At 48.0% G+C, this 16226-nt stretch overlaps 8 protein-coding genes across 8 annotated transcripts; 6 read left to right on the top strand and 2 right to left on the bottom strand.

Annotated features, from left to right (window-relative positions):
• The first annotated feature begins 8 nt into the window (after nt 1–8).
• EI90DRAFT_3065948 (uncharacterized protein) lies at nt 9–2370 on the top strand. Its single transcript, XM_039060923.1, has 7 exons — nt 9–165; nt 225–244; nt 297–346; nt 414–1078; nt 1138–1193; nt 1269–1629; nt 1674–2370. Exons 1-7 carry the CDS (start codon nt 106–108, stop codon nt 1989–1991), a joined length of 1530 nt encoding a protein of 509 aa, XP_038914111.1. The 5' UTR covers nt 9–105; the 3' UTR covers nt 1992–2370.
• On the top strand, nt 2027–3410 carry EI90DRAFT_1618667 (uncharacterized protein). The gene is made up of 6 exons (XM_039051973.1): nt 2027–2227; nt 2284–2332; nt 2408–2470; nt 2524–2929; nt 2985–3153; nt 3204–3410. The coding sequence occupies exons 1-6, from the start codon at nt 2187–2189 to the stop codon at nt 3253–3255; spliced, it is 780 nt and encodes a 259-aa protein (XP_038914110.1). The 5' UTR covers nt 2027–2186; the 3' UTR covers nt 3256–3410.
• Nucleotides 2980–4148, bottom strand: EI90DRAFT_3065944 (uncharacterized protein). Its single transcript, XM_039060922.1, has 3 exons — nt 3959–4148; nt 3678–3906; nt 2980–3625 (listed from the first exon to the last, which is right to left on the bottom strand). Exons 1-3 carry the CDS (start codon nt 4076–4078, stop codon nt 3258–3260), a joined length of 717 nt encoding a protein of 238 aa, XP_038914109.1. The 5' UTR covers nt 4079–4148; the 3' UTR covers nt 2980–3257.
• On the top strand, nt 4096–5953 carry EI90DRAFT_3065942 (acid phosphatase). Its single transcript, XM_039060921.1, has 7 exons — nt 4096–4318; nt 4375–4444; nt 4509–4672; nt 4725–4923; nt 4980–5266; nt 5321–5349; nt 5414–5953. The coding sequence occupies exons 1-7, from the start codon at nt 4170–4172 to the stop codon at nt 5884–5886; spliced, it is 1371 nt and encodes a 456-aa protein (XP_038914108.1). The 5' UTR covers nt 4096–4169; the 3' UTR covers nt 5887–5953.
• Nucleotides 5954–6380: 427 nt separating this feature from the next.
• On the top strand, nt 6381–8710 carry EI90DRAFT_2926448 (uncharacterized protein; the record flags this gene model as incomplete). The annotated part of the gene is made up of 6 exons (XM_039054914.1): nt 6381–6980; nt 7120–7608; nt 7670–7979; nt 8294–8358; nt 8417–8501; nt 8565–8710. Coding segments are annotated over 6 exons (1695 nt in total), but the record flags the coding sequence as incomplete, so codon positions are not given.
• A 306-nt stretch (nt 8711–9016) lies between these two features.
• Nucleotides 9017–10218, bottom strand: EI90DRAFT_3017858 (uncharacterized protein; the record flags this gene model as incomplete). The annotated part of the gene is made up of 5 exons (XM_039057153.1): nt 9017–9395; nt 9462–9712; nt 9883–10004; nt 10084–10094; nt 10163–10218. 5 exons carry the CDS (start codon nt 10216–10218, stop codon nt 9017–9019), a joined length of 819 nt encoding a protein of 272 aa, XP_038914106.1.
• Nucleotides 10219–11604: 1386 nt separating this feature from the next.
• EI90DRAFT_2998225 (uncharacterized protein) lies at nt 11605–13264 on the top strand. Its single transcript, XM_039056256.1, has 8 exons — nt 11605–11873; nt 11939–12179; nt 12247–12373; nt 12429–12469; nt 12547–12669; nt 12746–12794; nt 12866–12994; nt 13061–13264. The coding sequence occupies exons 1-8, from the start codon at nt 11867–11869 to the stop codon at nt 13091–13093; spliced, it is 750 nt and encodes a 249-aa protein (XP_038914105.1). The 5' UTR covers nt 11605–11866; the 3' UTR covers nt 13094–13264.
• A 469-nt stretch (nt 13265–13733) lies between these two features.
• EI90DRAFT_3146238 (uncharacterized protein) lies at nt 13734–15617 on the top strand (the record flags this gene model as incomplete). The annotated part of the gene is made up of 9 exons (XM_039065395.1): nt 13734–13780; nt 13966–14131; nt 14207–14365; nt 14475–14591; nt 14682–14872; nt 14964–15049; nt 15142–15286; nt 15349–15419; nt 15490–15617. 9 exons carry the CDS (start codon nt 13734–13736, stop codon nt 15615–15617), a joined length of 1110 nt encoding a protein of 369 aa, XP_038914104.1.
• Nucleotides 15618–16226: the final 609 nt, after the last annotated feature.

Raw genomic sequence — 16226 nt, 5'->3', positions numbered from 1 at the left:
TTTTGGACGTTTGATTTGACAGCGACGTGAATTGCATTCATGACGTAAAGTCCAATTGAAGTGATTCCTGCAGTTGAGGGTCCCAAGTAAAACGCATCTTGGAGCATGGAGGATCCAGGAACTGATGGAAGTTTCTGGGAAGTTGTTTTCTCGCCACATTACGAAGTATTTTTTTTTTGCAAGATAACATATGTACTTCTTGACTGATATCCGTTCCTCTGAAGGTACTGGGACCATTCCCAATGTAAGAAATTGCTCTCGGTAACATACCAATAAGCTAATTATGATGTTCCAAGCTCGGCACGGGAGCAAAGCGTTTTATCCCCATTATATCCTATTCGAAACAGTAAGATTGCCTTGAATTCGTTTGCTGTGCGCGCCACACCTACTTATATATCGCATCGCAACACAAGTCCGATCACTTCGCCATCAGTATTCTCTACAACGTTTTCCTTCTTCCCTTGTTGACGGTGGTTTTGCTTCTTGGTTGAACTGCGAAGCGTCCTCTGGGGAATTTAAGGTCGTGCACTCTGGTGTAAGGTGGCAGGAGCTTCGGAACATCCTAGGATGGTCTTCCCTCCAAAATCACTCCGTCGTTCATACTTCATTTACAGTCATGCAGCCCTTGCCCTTCACAGTCAACCCTGATCAGCCTGTTGCACTTGAGGTCACGCTCAAACAAGGCTCATACATCGCCATCTTGGAAAGGAATCGTGAAACACAGACCGAAGATATGTCTTGGTATGAGGGAGATATCTATGCACAGAGTTCTTCCCCGCTGCGCCTACCGTTGAGAGCCCTGACCCAATACGAGGGACCCGTTACTTTCGATGTTTTCATATCTGCCGACTACGAGATTCGCCTCTTTGGTGATCCTTTATGTAATGAGAGTCGCTCAGAACCGGTATCTCGGGTCAACTTGAGCCTTAACATCATATCTCCAACAACACCACTCTTTGACGCGCAATTCACGGTACCAGACATACTCGGAGGGTTATTTCTCGGGGATGTGATTGGACTGAGGATTCAAAATACAAGTCACTGGCGGACTCTAAACGCAATTACGTGCGATCTTAGCGTGAGTAGTATGCTACTCCAGATTCACACTTCATCACGGTCATTCTATCGTCGGTTCAGGAGTTTTCCCTTTCTTTAGAGTTGGACTCGTCGAGATTGGCTCCCTGGCAGCTTCGGTTAATCCAATCACAGTGACGCAAAGAGAACCCATACCTCCATCTGCTCTGAAATGAATGTTGTGATTCACATAGAGCAGGAGCAGAGTTGCGATATAACATTCCACTGACACATCATTCGAAGCTAGCGTCAGATCATGGACCCTCCCGCACGCACTACTTGCAGACGCATCGTCATCCTGTATTATCGAGCTCGATCATCATCCCCCCTGTCTCGTGTCCTGAAGAGATCGGTCATCAATATCCTGCGGTGCTCGCACTTCACGGCGCTGGTGTAGATTTTCGTTCGCCAATGTGGACAACAGCAATCAATCGACAAGAACACTCCTGGATTGTATGTCCTAGTGGGCTCTCTTATTGGGGCTACGACTGGCATGGTCCTAGCGCTGCAGATGCCATTGCTGCTCTGAATGCACTGATTTCGCGAGAACCAGGCGTTTCTTCCGACCGGTCGTCATAGGACACAGCAATGGCGGTCAGGGGACCGTACACTTGTGCCAGCACTACCCAGACCTGGTGCTCGGTGCTATTCCAGTTGCACAGTATCTTACACCATCCGCCTATGTGCCGTTATCAGGCTCTCATGGCGAACATTATGTGGATCCGGCCCTATCTGCAATTCTACGCGCATCGACGGCTAATGGGGACAATGATCTCTTCCTTAGTAATCTAACTGAGATGAAGGTCCGAATCTTCCATGGTGGCGCTGACGAGAACGTACCCGTGTGGCAATCTCGAAAAGTGATGGAAACTATCAAATTTCATTCTCATCGGCCGATGTCACGTAAGGCTCTCTAGGTCGTTCCCAGAGCAACATTCATGCAACCTGCAACCTAGATTTACTGAACTGCCAGGGAAGCCCCATTGGTGGGATGATCTAATGCAGACGCCCCCCATATCTCAGGCGATCGGGGAACTATTGGGGACAGGAAACGAATAACCAGTCATAAAGACTTTACATTAACTGTGCTGTGGCCTCATGAAGTCGGTTCAATGAATGGATGGAAAATCCAGGAAACGGCAATACCGGGACGGTACCTTTCGCTGTACTGACAAATCGTAACATGTCATTCTGACCAGCTTATTCCAGACTCGCAAAGCTCCAAGTCTCACAATACAGAGTCGTGAAGACCAGCAACGTATGGCGTTTCTCGCTATCGATAAAACTGTTTCATCGAAATGCTACGGATCAAACGATCTGTGTAGACGGACAGGACCTACATTTAAACAGTCAGGTCGCAGACGTGTGGTTCGAGCGCGTGCAGGATAAATGGAAGGTGGTTTGGTTCGTTACCAGTGTTATACGTAACGAGGCTCATAACCACACCAGGTGTGCTCCTCGCGTGAACCTCGCCTGACTGGACCCATATCGCGGATACTAACATACGGATCCCCTCTGACAATTGTAATTCCAGCTCTCGGCGTTTCTCACTCCCGTCTAGCAGATCAATACGACACAGCATCCACAGCAGCGCGGTACCTTCGACTTACAAACCGACTGGCTTTCAACCTGTCGACATACCTGGGGCTGGATTCGAATATCGTTACGGATGAAGAAGCGCTTTCTGCGCAACCTGCGGATAACGGCAGAGGCGTTATCGTTTTTGGTTGCCCTGTTGTGAATCGATATGCGACTGTAGCCTTGCGATCATCATTTCCCATTCACTTCAACTGCAGAAATGAGAGAATGGAGAGCTTCAGAATCAATCATAGAACATTTGACGAGAAGGGGACAGGTGAGATATCTTGATTATGACCCCCGAGGATCTAAGACTTGCTTGTTCTCGATAGCATTGCTCTTTATGGACCAGAAACATTTATACATTTGTGCATTCGATGCAAACGGATATGAGCGTGCACTACGGGCGTTCCCCTTGCGAACAGGCACTCCCAATCCGGAATGGATTGTGATCGGAAAGGATGCTGACTTCCTATCAACAGGCGGGATACTTGGCGCTGGGTGAGTGATGAAGTGAGACGCTGGGAAACAACCATTCATCATCCTCACAGCTTCTGGAGCAGAACAGGGGAGTACAATGATGCGATGTCTTGGCTTGCTTGAAGTTAGCAATGGACCATGTTAAACGAGGATGTTGCTTCCGATAATTGCACTATGTTAACTGCGCTGTTAATTATCATGAACCACGTCGACAACCATCTGAAGAGTCCTCGATCGGGTTTGTCTTCTACCCATTCGTCCCCAACAATGTCGTCCAGGAGCGGCCTCATCGCATGTGCCATATTACAAGGATGAAGATACCAAGAAGATGTGCCGAGGACTGGATGATCCCCTTGACTGAGCAGAGGGAACGTGGCTGCTTCTTCGTTTGGCGAGGGTAACATCACTGAGTTTGAGCTAGAATCAACTCCGTCAACCGTGCCTCTGAGGTATCCTGCGCCGATGATCTTCCCGAGGTCCAGCGGGGTGCCGTCTGTATGAATCAATCAATTTTTGGCCAGCGATAGCAAACACGTAGCAGATACCTTCTCTGAATGCCGAGAAGTAGAAGGCAGGGACTTTGAAAGTCGTGGACAAGACAACACTTTCGTACACTTTGATGATGGGCGCATCGGAGAGTTGTCCCGAAAGGAAGACGGCTGGATCATATATGTCCTCCAATTCATCCTCTATTTCAGTATCTATCTGTGAGTCACAGGACACGCGGCTCCTTATGGTCGTAATGCGCTGCATAAAGCCCAAACCCGCATATCGCTCAAGGCCGACTGAGGATTCGATCATGTCAGAATCCGAATCGACAACATACTGGGTGTTCGGTCCATGCCCACCCTTGGGGTAGATACTCTAGCCCGACCCCGCTATCGGAAATAAAACTCTTGCATGCTTTCTCAAATTGTTCCCGAGACAGAGTGGAAGGAGCTCTCATGGCTCGTGGGAATCGTGGGCTTGAGCGCCAGGCGGCACCGGATGTACTTTAAGCCACATCAGGAGTCAATTCAACCCTGTCCCAGCAAGGCATGGTGGGCTGCGATTGGACCCCCTGGTGTGCTGTGGGCCTCCTTTCTACGTGCACCGCATACCCTTTATTGCCTCTTCTCATTCAGAATGAATTTCCTTTGTCACCCGTCTTCCTCCCACCAGATGTAGCACACAAACTGGGGCCATAGTAAGTTGACCTACAACTTGGACTCATAGTTGCTTGCCTGACAAGTACCTTCTCAGCTCTCCATATTACGCTGTCTCGCCATACGAGATTCTTGAGCAGGAATGTAATTTAACGCAGGCAAACCTGGTAATTGCGCATCCGCGACCCCAATCAGTCCGCTTTCGTGTTGAACACTACACCATCGCGCTAGCTTTATAGGCATGGCTCGCGATATCCTACGCGGAAAAGTGCCATCGATCTTGCAGAAACTTTCCACAAACTGCAAGCCAATAAACTCGGTGGAGCTTTGAAGTTCATAACAAATTATAGCGTCAATCTGAACGCAGATGACCTAGTTCTTTTGGGGGCCATGGAGTAAGTACCTATATAATCGCCCGGACTATACTCATCCGTAGATGCTTCCAAGGCTGGAAGAAGCTGGAAGGCGAGATTATGCAAGATATTCCCAGTTGCTCCCGAACGCTCCTGCCAATGAACCATTCCTACGAGCAACTAGTGCCCAGAGAGTAATTGATTCCGCTGGTAACTGGTCCGCCGCTTTCACAACTGCGAGCGGAGGAACTTTTCACGTTCCTCTTCCTCTGATACTTAAGAGGAGTCAAGATGTAAGCATAATCACTGTTGGTATCAGTGGGATTGACTTGACTTTAGCCTTTGACAGTTTAACAACACTCTCGGCACTTACAATTGCCCGCAATGGAACCGTTCTTTGTCTGATGAAGCAAAAGGAGATTTCTTAGCTTCCTTCGCCCCTGACATCCTACACAGGCTGCAGGAAATGGCACCAACTGCCGAACTCGGAGGAGAAGACGTGATTAATCTGTTCCAAATGTGTGCATTTGACTCCGTTGCGTCCATGAAATATAGCCCATTCTGCCGGATATTTGAGCCTGAAGAGTTTGATCAGTTTGAGTACTATGAAGATGTCAGCAAGTATTACTATACAGGGTGAGTTCTCATGTCGTTTTCGCAGAGTCTTCCGACAATTCCTATGATAATTAGTTACGGACATGCGCTCGGACCGGTTCAAGGTAAATTGCAGGACAAAACTATGGAATCAACCCGATACTCACTACACGAACCCGCTGATGATAGGCGTAGCTTATGTAGCTGAACTCGTGGCAAGGCTAACCTCTTCACCCGTACATGGGATCACCAATATTAATCGAACTTTGGATTCATCAAGTGATACCTTCCCACTTGATCGCAACCTTTACGTCGACTTTTCCCACGACAATACCATGGTGGCGATTGTTTCAGCGATGGGAATCCACAAGCCACAGAAGCATCTGTCCACCCATAAACGGCAACAGAATTCGGCGTGGGTAATCAGCCGTATTGCACCATTCGCGGCGCGCCTTGTCGTGGAGAAATACTCGTGTACGACGACAACAGCATCCGGATCCGACGAATGGGTGCGAGTGCTTAGCGATGATGCCGTGATGAATCTTCCGGATTGCAAGGAGACCATGCCTGGAGGGCTGTGTTCATTACAATCTTTCGTTCGAGAGCAACTCGGCTATGTCTATAGTCAGCGAGCGATAGCTGATTGGGATAATTGTTTTTAATTTCGCAGCAATTAGACTATCCAGGCATTCTTGAGCAATCAATCCAGACTCTGTGTCTCCCAGCCGCTCGGACTGCATATTTAGGCGCTCGTAGTGTGTTCCGATTTTCCCCTATTCCGTTATCAAACGGCGAATTCGTGACCTTTGACAGGGACCGGAGAAACCGTGACTTCCGGACGTGCAACACAGCCTTAAAACTATGAATTCACGTCCGAGAGATCAATCCCTCACTCGTCCACAGATGCGGGTCCCAACGAACGATTCGACACGGGAGCCATCACGTGTTGGAGATGGATGGCTGTGTGATCTTGGGCTAGTTTCCTGCTTTGGTGAATCTTTGTCCCTGAACACGTTGCGGCCTGACATCGGTGCCTTCGCTTTGTGGTCAGCCCGCGTAAAGGGATACATCAATAGCACCCCTTAGCTCCGATGAAGAGGTAGATGTTCCTTGCCCGCAGGGTTCATGTTCCTGAATCAATTCATTGTGCCACAGTCTTTCAACAACACCCCCCGACGTCATCGAGCTCATTGCGTATTATGCAGCCACATCTGATCTTCCAGGTCCTCCAAGGGACATCGTTCCTTTGCTATCTACCTGCCGAACTATTTATTACTCACTGTCCTTCCAACACAATCATGGGCTTTATGCTGATATCTTCAGATTCAAATTTGACTGTGGGGCTCCGATACGTCGCTTTGCGAATGACCCATTGTGTCGTACATCCTCAACTGGGCTCAGCCTCGAGTTGCGTTCTCGTTTTGAAGCATTGCGTTATATGCGCACCGTTGTCCAAACGAAAACATGTATCACCCACTCGAAAGAAGAAACAATCCGACATCTGTGGACCATATACTTTATGTGCACCGAAAGTGACAGGAAGAATTTTGTGCAACTCGTGTCTTATGGGGATCTCAAAACCTTTCTGAGGGTTTGCATGGAGGAATTGCTGCTTCCTGCAATTGAGACAGAAGAGTATGTCCTGGAGACGCTAGATCGGACGCTCGTAGCCTGGATTTTGTGGTTGAGCACAACATTAGGCAAGCCACCTTCTGAAACACGATGCTGCCCATTCAACTCTTTTTCGGGTAGAATCGTTGAGATCTGAGGCGGAGTACCAGGAGGCAAACATCATCAAAGTGCTTCGCCCCATTGTTTTTGGCAATTTCTTGGTCTGTTGTGCATCCGCACTTCCTATTCCATGCTCAATTTCTGAGTAACAATCGCCTTTACAGTACTCAGCGTACCTAGCTCCGTGGATGATTTTTCGCATTTCCCCCGAAAAGGACAGTAATCGCCCGCTTCCCAGATTCAAACCCTGTCAACCGGATCAGGGAAGTACAGACCGATATGCCGCAAACGTGCGATTAGAAGATCGATCCGTTGTGGTCTCCTTATATGGGTACCCAATATGCCTTACCCCACCGCTTTTGTCACATGCTGCCTTCCTGTCGTACTTTGTAAGATTGGAGAGGAGGTCCTTGTATGAGGCGAACGATCTGGGGACTGTGAAGTACGTATCTAGACGGTTGCCATGCATGAAAGATTCGTCCAGGCTTGATGGCGACTTCTATCGGTGGGTGAAGGTGGCAAGTTCATTCGAAAGCTGCGTTGACCGGTATGATTTTAGGCTCAGGACTTGCGTCGACCCTCATACTTGGCAACGGAAAACAAGATTCCTTCCACCAGGCATGTTCACTGGTGACTGGGAAGGCAAATTTGCTGTAAGTGAACTTCATCCTGTTTCCAGTAACTCTAGTTTCTCATATAACCTCATTATCGAAGTTCACCGATTTTGATAGCTTCAGAGATATGCTAGACGGAGATGATGATGCCATTCATTCTGCTACCATAGGACAACAACCACAGGTGTGGAGTATTCGCGAGCACCAACATAATCCTAAACTAGCAGCTGCTCTTGAATCATGGGGACACACTGATCGCCATGGTGTACATCGAGCCCCTATCAGCACAAAGCCGGTCCTCCCTGGACCATCGCTGAATGCGCATTTGCCTGAGGATGTCGAGATCGAAGAAGTCCATCCTGATTATGGAATGATCCACTTTGCGTCATTCTCTGGGATTGATGAACATTGTATTGGCCCAATGGTTCATATCACTTATAACGACCCCGATCGAGGGCATCAAGTTCGATCTGTCTATAGCACATGGTTAGATGGTGCTACTTCCATTCCGAGCAGCCCACCAAGAGGGAGAAGAGTCCTCTCCTCAAGGAACAATAATGCATCATCAAATTCGAGCGAGCTGGGAGATTTGTATGCTGATCCATATGGATTTTCTGGGTATGGTACAGCTCCACCTTCGACTTCAAGGGCGAACGGTGATGTCCCCGGCGGAGCGACGGGGTCTCTCATGGATGTGGATGGGAATCCTCAGGGTGTTGATGAGCTTTTGGCGGGCTGGAGGACGATTCCGAAGAGGAAGATGAGAGTGATATCATCTTAACAGGGAAGGTGGGTTGAAGTGTTTAGGGTTATTTTTGGGACGGGTAGGCAGAATAATTATTTTTAGGGTCATTCCGCGTGGGGTTTATTCGAGTTGAAGGGGAGAGTACGACGGTGGGATGGACTGATTAGTATTGTCAAGACCTACGTAAGTGCCAATAGATCGGGCTTCATTCCAACTAATGACGCTCACTGGTGAACTTAATATTAGGTAGGTGACGAAGGACGAGGGTCGTGGCTGTATCGGGGATACATTCTTAGCGGTGGTATCTGGGTTGGGCGTTGGAGAGATACGTTGACAGATGAGGATACGAACGGGTACGAGGGCGCATTTGCCATGACGAGACGAACTGAACCATGATGGAAATGTGATTCTTCGAGTTCTGGAATGATTGGGAGATAAGTACTCTGCAGCATCATCTGTTTGTCCCCTGTATTCGGACCTGCTCCATTTGTATATGAACGACACGATATGATTCTGGTCCTGGAAGTATAATGTATATTGGGCAGGGTAATATGTACAATCGAATAGTTCGTGCCAGTTCCAAGTGCCTTCAGCGTCCCAAGGCTATCCCAAAAAAACCTCACTTTTTCGGACTAGGAGTGGGAATACTACTCACTTTCCTCCCTGCGACGTTAACATATGGAGATGAGCTTGAACTGGGGGTTAATGGGGATTGCAAAGGTCGTCTATCCGTGCGTTTCCTGATGAGTCGAGGAAGAGTTGGATCTGGGGGTTCGTCAAGTCCTGAATCGTCACCCTCCTCGCCATCGTTCTCTTCATCAGACTCTTGAACGAGTTGGTGTTCAGAGTCTTCAACTGCAGGGCACTTGTGTCGATCGATGTTGGAGGTCGTTTGGACGGTGTGGACGAATGACTCTTTTGTCCAGGATGCGATGACGGCGCCGTGTCGGTTGTCGAAGGCGTTGCGGGTTTTGGTACACTGAAATCTAAGCCTCCGATCAGATCTTTCGATTCCTCGTCGTTTAATCCGAGCATCTGGACGAGATCGGTTATTTCGTCTGGTGTAATCTTGACACCTTGTCTATAAATTCCCCAGATTATATGTCATTAGGGGGAAAGGAGTGGGGGGGGATCACAAAAGTCTCACAATCCGTATCCTTCCAGAACCTCTCCTAAATCGACCTCCCCTTCTCTTACAGCAGGAATAGGTACACTTCCCGCTGGAGCGAAACTTGGTTTTTGCCCTGTTATCTTTTCGGGGGTGACGACACCTGGTACGCCGATGGCAGGCTGAGCTTCAAGTGTCTTTCCGTCGATAGCTTCGTCCCAATCTTCGTCCAATCGGAGGAAGAGGTTAAGTTCGTTGTATTCTACCGCTTCTTCAAATTTGTCGAATGTCTATTGGTTGGAAGGAAGAAAAAAAAAAAAAAGAAGAAGCGGAGAGGGGATAACAGGTTGAGAGTCGAGAGTTTATGCGAGTGATGATTGTGAGAGCTGGGTTAATTACAGAGAGTGACGTTAACGATGCCAATCACTTACCCCAGGAAACTTTCCCCCAACCAAAATACCGGGAAGATCCTGATTTCCTGGAGGGCTTTACGTCTCCACAAACGCTTCGCATTCTCATCCGAAGCGAGATCGTAGGATATGTAGGGGATCTTCTTTACTTGAAGTATTCGAAGAATATACTCTATTGGGAGATACCAGGAGATGTGAGACGCGTCGTGAGCGACATCCAGAAGGGGGGGGGGGAAGATGCAGAATTGTACCTTGACGCTGCCTAGTAAGTTGAGGACATGATCCAATGATTAGATTATGGAGTAGTATGGCTACAAGTAATGACTTTACCGTAATTTTGGCTGAGATACGATGGTAGTTAGAAAGAGTTGAATGGGGGGCGGCATTGTCGCCTTGCCACTCAGGAATGAGTGACCGATGGAACGCGAGTGATCAGCATATTGCTATTTTTGTCGTGCCATTCAAAGTTTGCGGTTCACTCCGAGCCTTCCATCGGCTCCCGAAGCATATTTTCAATTTTTGGAGCTCTATGTTCTCGAGCCATCCTGGTGGTGTCCATACTCAACATGGGGAACGCACGAGGGACAGCTCTGAGATTGGGACTCGAATCACAGGATCCACAGGGTCTGTCAATATCCTTTCCCGCCACCTAAAAATGTGCCGGATTTTCGTTCTGGGCCTCTCCTATAATTGTGAACTTAACGTTGTAGTTATTCTCGTTTTCTTCGGGCAGACGGTTTCTTCTTGAGTAATCGCATAGCTAGGCGGAGAGAATAAGGTTCAAGGTCACACTTGATCCATAGAAAGGCCTAGGCAGGTTATCAACCCCCTATTGGAATAGAGGGGTGAGCCCGGGGCTTTTCCCAAGTTACTTCGCAGTGTCCATCGAAGTGCAGCTATCAGTAAGGACGACTGGAGTCAACACCTATTGGTTTGGCTCTCTGCATGCTACAAGTCATGATCATCCCACGATGGCCTCACACCCAGCCTGACGGGTAACATGATGGACGACGTTGATGGCTCAATATATATGAAACGTTCTTGCACGGGCAGGGGTCCGTCCGCTTTGACATCACGACTCGGTTTGTTTCCGAAGAGGAATGGATGCGTGCATTGTAAATCACTATTGGGTTTTTTTTTTCATCGCAATGAACCAAACGGGAGAAACGCTGCTCTACTGTGGGGAGCCACTTTCGACGCGCCTTTTGCTTTTAAGGGAATGGTGCTTGGGCTTGCCAGCGACCATGTGATACAAGCCCCACCGCTTAGCCTTGGTGGTGTCTGGGCCATAGTCGACCGTAATTCTGGAAATCGCGATGTCCCTCTGGAATCAGGGAGATGGCTAGTCGAATGATCCGGAGTGCTATACTAGTGGCCCACAGATGGATCTTAGAACCACCGTCCTAGATGATACGATCGTAAGGCGGACCCAACCCCGATGATTTTCATGGGAATTGAATTAAGCACAAAGTTGAGAGCGGGCGAGGGCGCAAGTAGAAAGGCCAAATCTAAAAGTGTGAGATCGCACACAAAAAACAAATCTCGGAATGAGCTAATTTCTCAAACTCAGAGAATCGAAGATAGTTTGGTTCGATACTTCCACAGCCAACTGCAGAGCAAGGAAAGATCTTCTCATCACACAATGCTTATCGCCTCGTATCTATTGCATAGCAACTCTGGAGCATCTGCTAAGCTCGGTGGCGAGAGCCGAAGCGCGCCAAGCTCAAGTTATGTAAGCTAATTATTCGTCATCGCTCTCCGGATTTGGTTACCGGAAACAGCTAAGCTTGAGTGAAATTCGGGAACCAGAGTTTTGGCCGAACCCATTCAATGTGATTCCTCACCATTCCCAGACAGCTTTTTCAGATGGGTTGCTCAACAAAGTTTCTGCAAGCCGCATTTTGCATTCCACACAAATGCATTTATGTGACAAATTCGGGCATTGGGTCCGCATTCAGGCATTGAGTTCATTTCCCTTAAAAGAGGATCCCGGTCGTTGCCGTGGTCGCGTCGCTCTTGCCCACTGACGTCAGCATGGCAGGCAAGTAACCTCATCTCCCTCACTCATCCCTGCATTCTCACTAAACTACCCCTGCTACATACTAGCACCAGCATTCTCGGCCCTCATCGTCGGCGGCACGGGTGCAGTGGGTCGTCAAGTCCTCAAAGAACTCCTTGCAAATCCCCAAATATTGCGCGTATCAGAGTATGGAAGAAGAGTGACTTCCTCCGTAGACTTGCCTTCCACCATCAATCCGCCTGGGAAATTAACGCAGAGAGTTGTGAATTTTGACAAGATTCAGGAGGAAGGATTGAGGGATGGCAAATTTGATCTTGTCGTTATTACGTATGTTCGGCAACGATTTCTCTTTTTTCGTCCAAGAGGAGGTGCTAAAACGGTTTCGTTGATGTAGGTTGGGTACTACAAGAGGGAATGCTGGGTCCTGGGACAATTTCGTCAAGATTGATAGGGAGTACGTGTTGGCGACTGCCGCTGCCGCTCGGGTCCCAGGATTGAAGCAGAAGATCATCTATTGTTCAGTGAGTTTACCCTTCAAGAGCTGTCCCATGTATTTTAATGGTAATTCGCTTTCAGTCATTTGGCGCCGGTTCGGATAAACTCCTGCCCTACGCAAAGTGAGTGTGAGGTGTGTTCTTCAAGTGAAAACGTTCGCTTAATGCTGTGGGGATGTAATCGTCTTTCAACTTGATAGGAGTAAAGGTCTGACAGAAGAGGGCATCGCCAAAGTTGGATATGATGATACGATCATTTTCCGTCCTGGGTTCTTGACTGAACGGGGTGGGAACGAGTCAAGGATCTTGGAAGGGATTTTCAGGTAAAGTTTCAAGTTTTTTCTGTCATCTCTCTCTCTCTCTCTCGGCAGACGTGTAACTTGAGGGGGTGCTTGTTAGGTTCTTCACGGGTATCCTGTCGCATTTCTCTCCTCATGTTGAGATCAAGGTATATACACTTTAAATGCTCGCAAGTTTTTTTTTTTTTATTATCATCCACTGATCACGCCCTATGAGTAGACCTCGGAAGTAGCGAAAGGAATGATCCAAGCTGCGCTCAAAGGGTCATCGGGTCTACCACCCGAGGCTGAAGTCTTTACCGCTGGCGGGAAGGGAGACGTTCCTTTGTATCATGTTGTCGGGAATAAGGTCAGTTGACGTCTTTTATATTTTGTTTTGATTGCCAACTGGTTGACTTGGTATAACCGTGATCAGGGGAATATTGCGATTGCGAAAGAACAATCTTGAGTACGATGGCATATGACACAGGATACGAATCTCAAGCACTAAGTATTTTTCAAAGCGCGGTCAGGCCAGCCACCCCTTACACCCTTTTGTCCTGGGGGGGGGTTGTATTCAACTAATGTCTTGTACTCACAAACGCTTTGCTACGCATATTTCATGAATCGAATTCATTAGTAATTTTGTTATTCAATGGAGCCCACGCTATTCTGTGGCGTCTCCTGCATGCACATTATGTCGGTTGCGCTGTCCCCCCCCCCCTCCCCTCTCCTTTGTGTGCTTCCAGTCGATTCCCAGTTGCGTGAAATGACCATGCACCTGAACTTCCATAACTTACGCCGACGATATTCACATGCAGTAACTTCGTTGCGAGAATCATGAGCAACTGAATTGAGGGTGCGGAAGTAAATACACGTCAGCCGGACGCCCTTCGAAATCGGTGCCACGCTTTGCCACACGACAAACAAAGGCATCTTGAGCCACTTCTTTGCGCTCGTTCGAGGTGGACTTAAATAGCGTTCTGTAAAACCTCACATTGTACAATTTCGAGAGGAGAGGCCGGCACAATACGCGTGTGCTTGCTCGCTTGCTCTCGCGCTCCAAGTACACGTTGTTTTTTTTTTTTGGTTTGGGCACACAACGATCGATGACTTCGCCCATGATCATTTTCACTGCGTTCCGGCACACTGCACGGTATGTCTCCTTAGAACCTTCTTTTCTGCACTTACAGCTAAGCGATACCTTTTCTTCCCCTCTTCCCCCTCCCCCCCCCCCCCCTTTCTTCCTCGGCACAACTTGGTTGCGACTCCGGCTCTGGGTCACTCTTGTCGACTGATTTTTCAACATTCAACTCTTTTGGGGGGGGTGACAAATCGAAGTTTGGGAACTTTGTTCCAAATTCTACTGTTCCTTCCCTTAACTCTCGCTACACTCTCAACCTCTGCATTCCTATCATTGAGCCTACTGTTAACCCTTCATTCGATTATACATGCTACGATGAGCTTATTATTCCCTTCGTTGGTGGGTTCTTTGCCCTTTCTACAAGTGAGTTTTTTTCGAGAATTCTGTCGCATTATTATGATCGTGGAATTTGCCTCGCCCCTTCCCCCCCGTGTGTAGGTCCCGTTACACCCAATGTTCCTGCTATTCATCTTCAATTTATACCCCCATCCATGTTCACCATTACAAACGGCTTCATCGCTATGGGGAAGTGTCCTACGATATACTGGTCCATTATTCGTATTCCTTGAAGGTTTAGCAAGCTTGATTGCCGTCCAGGTAAGGTGTTGTTTTCTTTATGCAATCTCTCCTCTCTCTCTCTCTCTTCTTTCTTGTTGGACTATTTTATTGAGGCTAATGATGATCAAAATCGTACTTGTCGTTATAGACTTTGGGACGGAAAGCTAGGAAGATGATCAATGAACATGATGGAGAGGGTTATGAAGTTGGGTTACTCGTTGGGGCCGCTGCTACCTATGTTGCGTCTGCATGGTGGATTATTCTCGTAAGTTCGTTTCTCTGTCCCTCTCACCAATGCCCTCCCCTCCAACTCTTTCCTTTCCCTCTTCGTATCCCTCAATACATCATAAAACAGACGTACCCATCCGTAGCAACGTCTCCGCTTTCCTCAACCCTTCTCGGCGCGTCCATCACGGCGCTCGTTTTCCTAACAATGATAGGTTTCGTACTTCGACGAACGAACGTGATCGAATCGTCGGGTCTTGCCTTATACCTTGCTTATAACGTTTGGCTTTGTTCGGATGAACATGAGGTGGGGGAGCATTGGTTAGAATTTCCTGCTTCGTAGTAAGTTATCGGAGGCCACCACTATCAGATGATCTGTTGACCCTTGCCTCTTGCTCAATTCTCTTCTTAGTGCACCGTTGTTGTCGAATCTTTTACCTCACTTGCAGAAGTTGCTGAATTTTATTACTAATACGATCCCGAAGCCACTACTCATCGGTACGCAGCGCGCGCGTGAAAATTTTGATTCTGATGTTTGATCTGATTAATTTCTCTCTCTCTTTTTCCATTTCGCTTCCAACCATACCCAGCCCTAATGTATCGACTGACAGTCTTGCACATGGCTTCGAGGGTATTGCCATCAATAGGTGCGGACCCATGGGATGATGTTGGTGGAGTGGATAGTACTTGGGAAGGGAGTCGTCCTGTCAGTTTTCATTTGTTCTTTCCGGGGGGGTCTCAACCTGATTTTCAACATTTTTTTTTTTTTTTGGGGGGGGGGGCTTGCAATGATAGAGTTCGCGCTTGGCGGCGATCCTACTCACATACCGCCAAACCATCCTGATAGCGGTTTACAGTCATCTTCTCCGTATGTTCATAACTTCCACTTCACCTCGTGCCTCAAAGTCAAACATACACCCATTCTTTTTGTTATTTAGTACTTGATCATTCATCCCAAGTATGGTGGCGATGGAGCAATGTGATCTTTACGCTCGGGATGTGGGCAGTTGAGATCACCCTTTCGAACGAGGATAGTGAAATTAGTGAGAAGTGGAAGATAGAGTAGACGATAAACGTGGGAGATGGACTTTTCTTTCGTTTTCCACTTCATTTCGTAATGGGGGGGGGAGATGAGATGATGAAGCGGGTGGAGTGGTTCCAGGTTTGGCCGGGCCCCTAATTAGATTGCGACTTTGAGGGATAAGTGGCGTCCTTCTGGTACCGCTACGGGGGAGAAGAGCGATCGCACCTGCTTGCCTGAAAAAGGCCATCGGACGAGGACACAATGTACAGGGATTCCTTCTACAACTAACCACAGCAGCTTGTGTTTAGACGCCAACGCCATTGCATCATTTCTGTACTTTTTTCGTTTAGCTCCGAGTAGTTCGTCACCCCTCAGTGACGCCTCGCATTCACATTGATACCCCACACAACTCACAACGTCCTTCCTGCACATCCCCTTTTTCCCGTACGGGTTCAATTCATCATTCGTCCTTGGGTGCCGGCATGACTCATGACAGCAACATTGTTTCTAATTGCCTACCTCTCCATGCATATATGTCGTATGTATTTTGTTGCCCAACTCATTTAGGGTCCTGCGCTGAAGAACTGCTTTCGGGACTCGTGGTTCTTTACCGTAGAAATGAAGACTTCGTTGATGTGCATGTCCCCTCGT

The sequence above is a fragment of the Cantharellus anzutake genome (assembly GCF_015039405.1).
Source record: "Cantharellus anzutake strain C23 chromosome Unknown EI90scaffold_37, whole genome shotgun sequence".
NCBI classification, from domain to species: Eukaryota; Fungi; Basidiomycota; class Agaricomycetes; order Cantharellales; family Hydnaceae; genus Cantharellus; species Cantharellus anzutake.
The sequence above is the reverse complement of the archived record's forward strand: the minus strand, read 5'-3'. Positions and strand labels throughout refer to the sequence as shown.

Excerpts from the sequence above, each read along its gene's own strand:
- EI90DRAFT_3065944 (XM_039060922.1), bottom strand. The coding sequence starts at position 4,078 with ATGAGAGCTCCTTCCACTCTGTCTCGGGAACAATTTGAGAAAGCATGC. Across the intron at positions 3,907-3,958 it reads GGGCATGGACCGAACACCCA|CGATATGCGGGTTTGGGCTT; the intron begins GTATGTTGTCGA and ends GTCGGCCTTGAG. Across the intron at positions 3,626-3,677 it reads CTTCTCGGCATTCAGAGAAG|ACGGCACCCCGCTGGACCTC; the intron begins GTATCTGCTACG and ends TGATTCATACAG.
- EI90DRAFT_3065942 (XM_039060921.1), top strand. The coding sequence starts at position 4,170 with ATGGTGGGCTGCGATTGGACCCCCTGGTGTGCTGTGGGCCTCCTTTCT. Across the intron at positions 4,319-4,374 it reads GCACACAAACTGGGGCCATA|CTCTCCATATTACGCTGTCT; the intron begins GTAAGTTGACCT and ends GTACCTTCTCAG. Across the intron at positions 5,267-5,320 it reads AGCAAGTATTACTATACAGG|TTACGGACATGCGCTCGGAC; the intron begins GTGAGTTCTCAT and ends TATGATAATTAG.
- EI90DRAFT_2998225 (XM_039056256.1), top strand. Across the intron at positions 12,470-12,546 it reads AAACTCCTGCCCTACGCAAA|GAGTAAAGGTCTGACAGAAG; the intron begins GTGAGTGTGAGG and ends TCAACTTGATAG. Across the intron at positions 12,995-13,060 it reads ATCATGTTGTCGGGAATAAG|GGGAATATTGCGATTGCGAA; the intron begins GTCAGTTGACGT and ends AACCGTGATCAG.
- EI90DRAFT_3065948 (XM_039060923.1), top strand. The coding sequence starts at position 106 with ATGGAGGATCCAGGAACTGATGGAAGTTTCTGGGAAGTTGTTTTCTCG. Across the intron at positions 347-413 it reads ATTATATCCTATTCGAAACA|TCCGATCACTTCGCCATCAG; the intron begins GTAAGATTGCCT and ends TCGCAACACAAG. Across the intron at positions 1,079-1,137 it reads CAATTACGTGCGATCTTAGC|GAGTTTTCCCTTTCTTTAGA; the intron begins GTGAGTAGTATG and ends TCGTCGGTTCAG.
- EI90DRAFT_1618667 (XM_039051973.1), top strand. The coding sequence starts at position 2,187 with ATGAATGGATGGAAAATCCAGGAAACGGCAATACCGGGACG. Across the intron at positions 2,333-2,407 it reads GAGTCGTGAAGACCAGCAAC|GACCTACATTTAAACAGTCA; the intron begins GTATGGCGTTTC and ends GTAGACGGACAG. Across the intron at positions 2,471-2,523 it reads GCGTGCAGGATAAATGGAAG|GTGTGCTCCTCGCGTGAACC; the intron begins GTGGTTTGGTTC and ends TAACCACACCAG.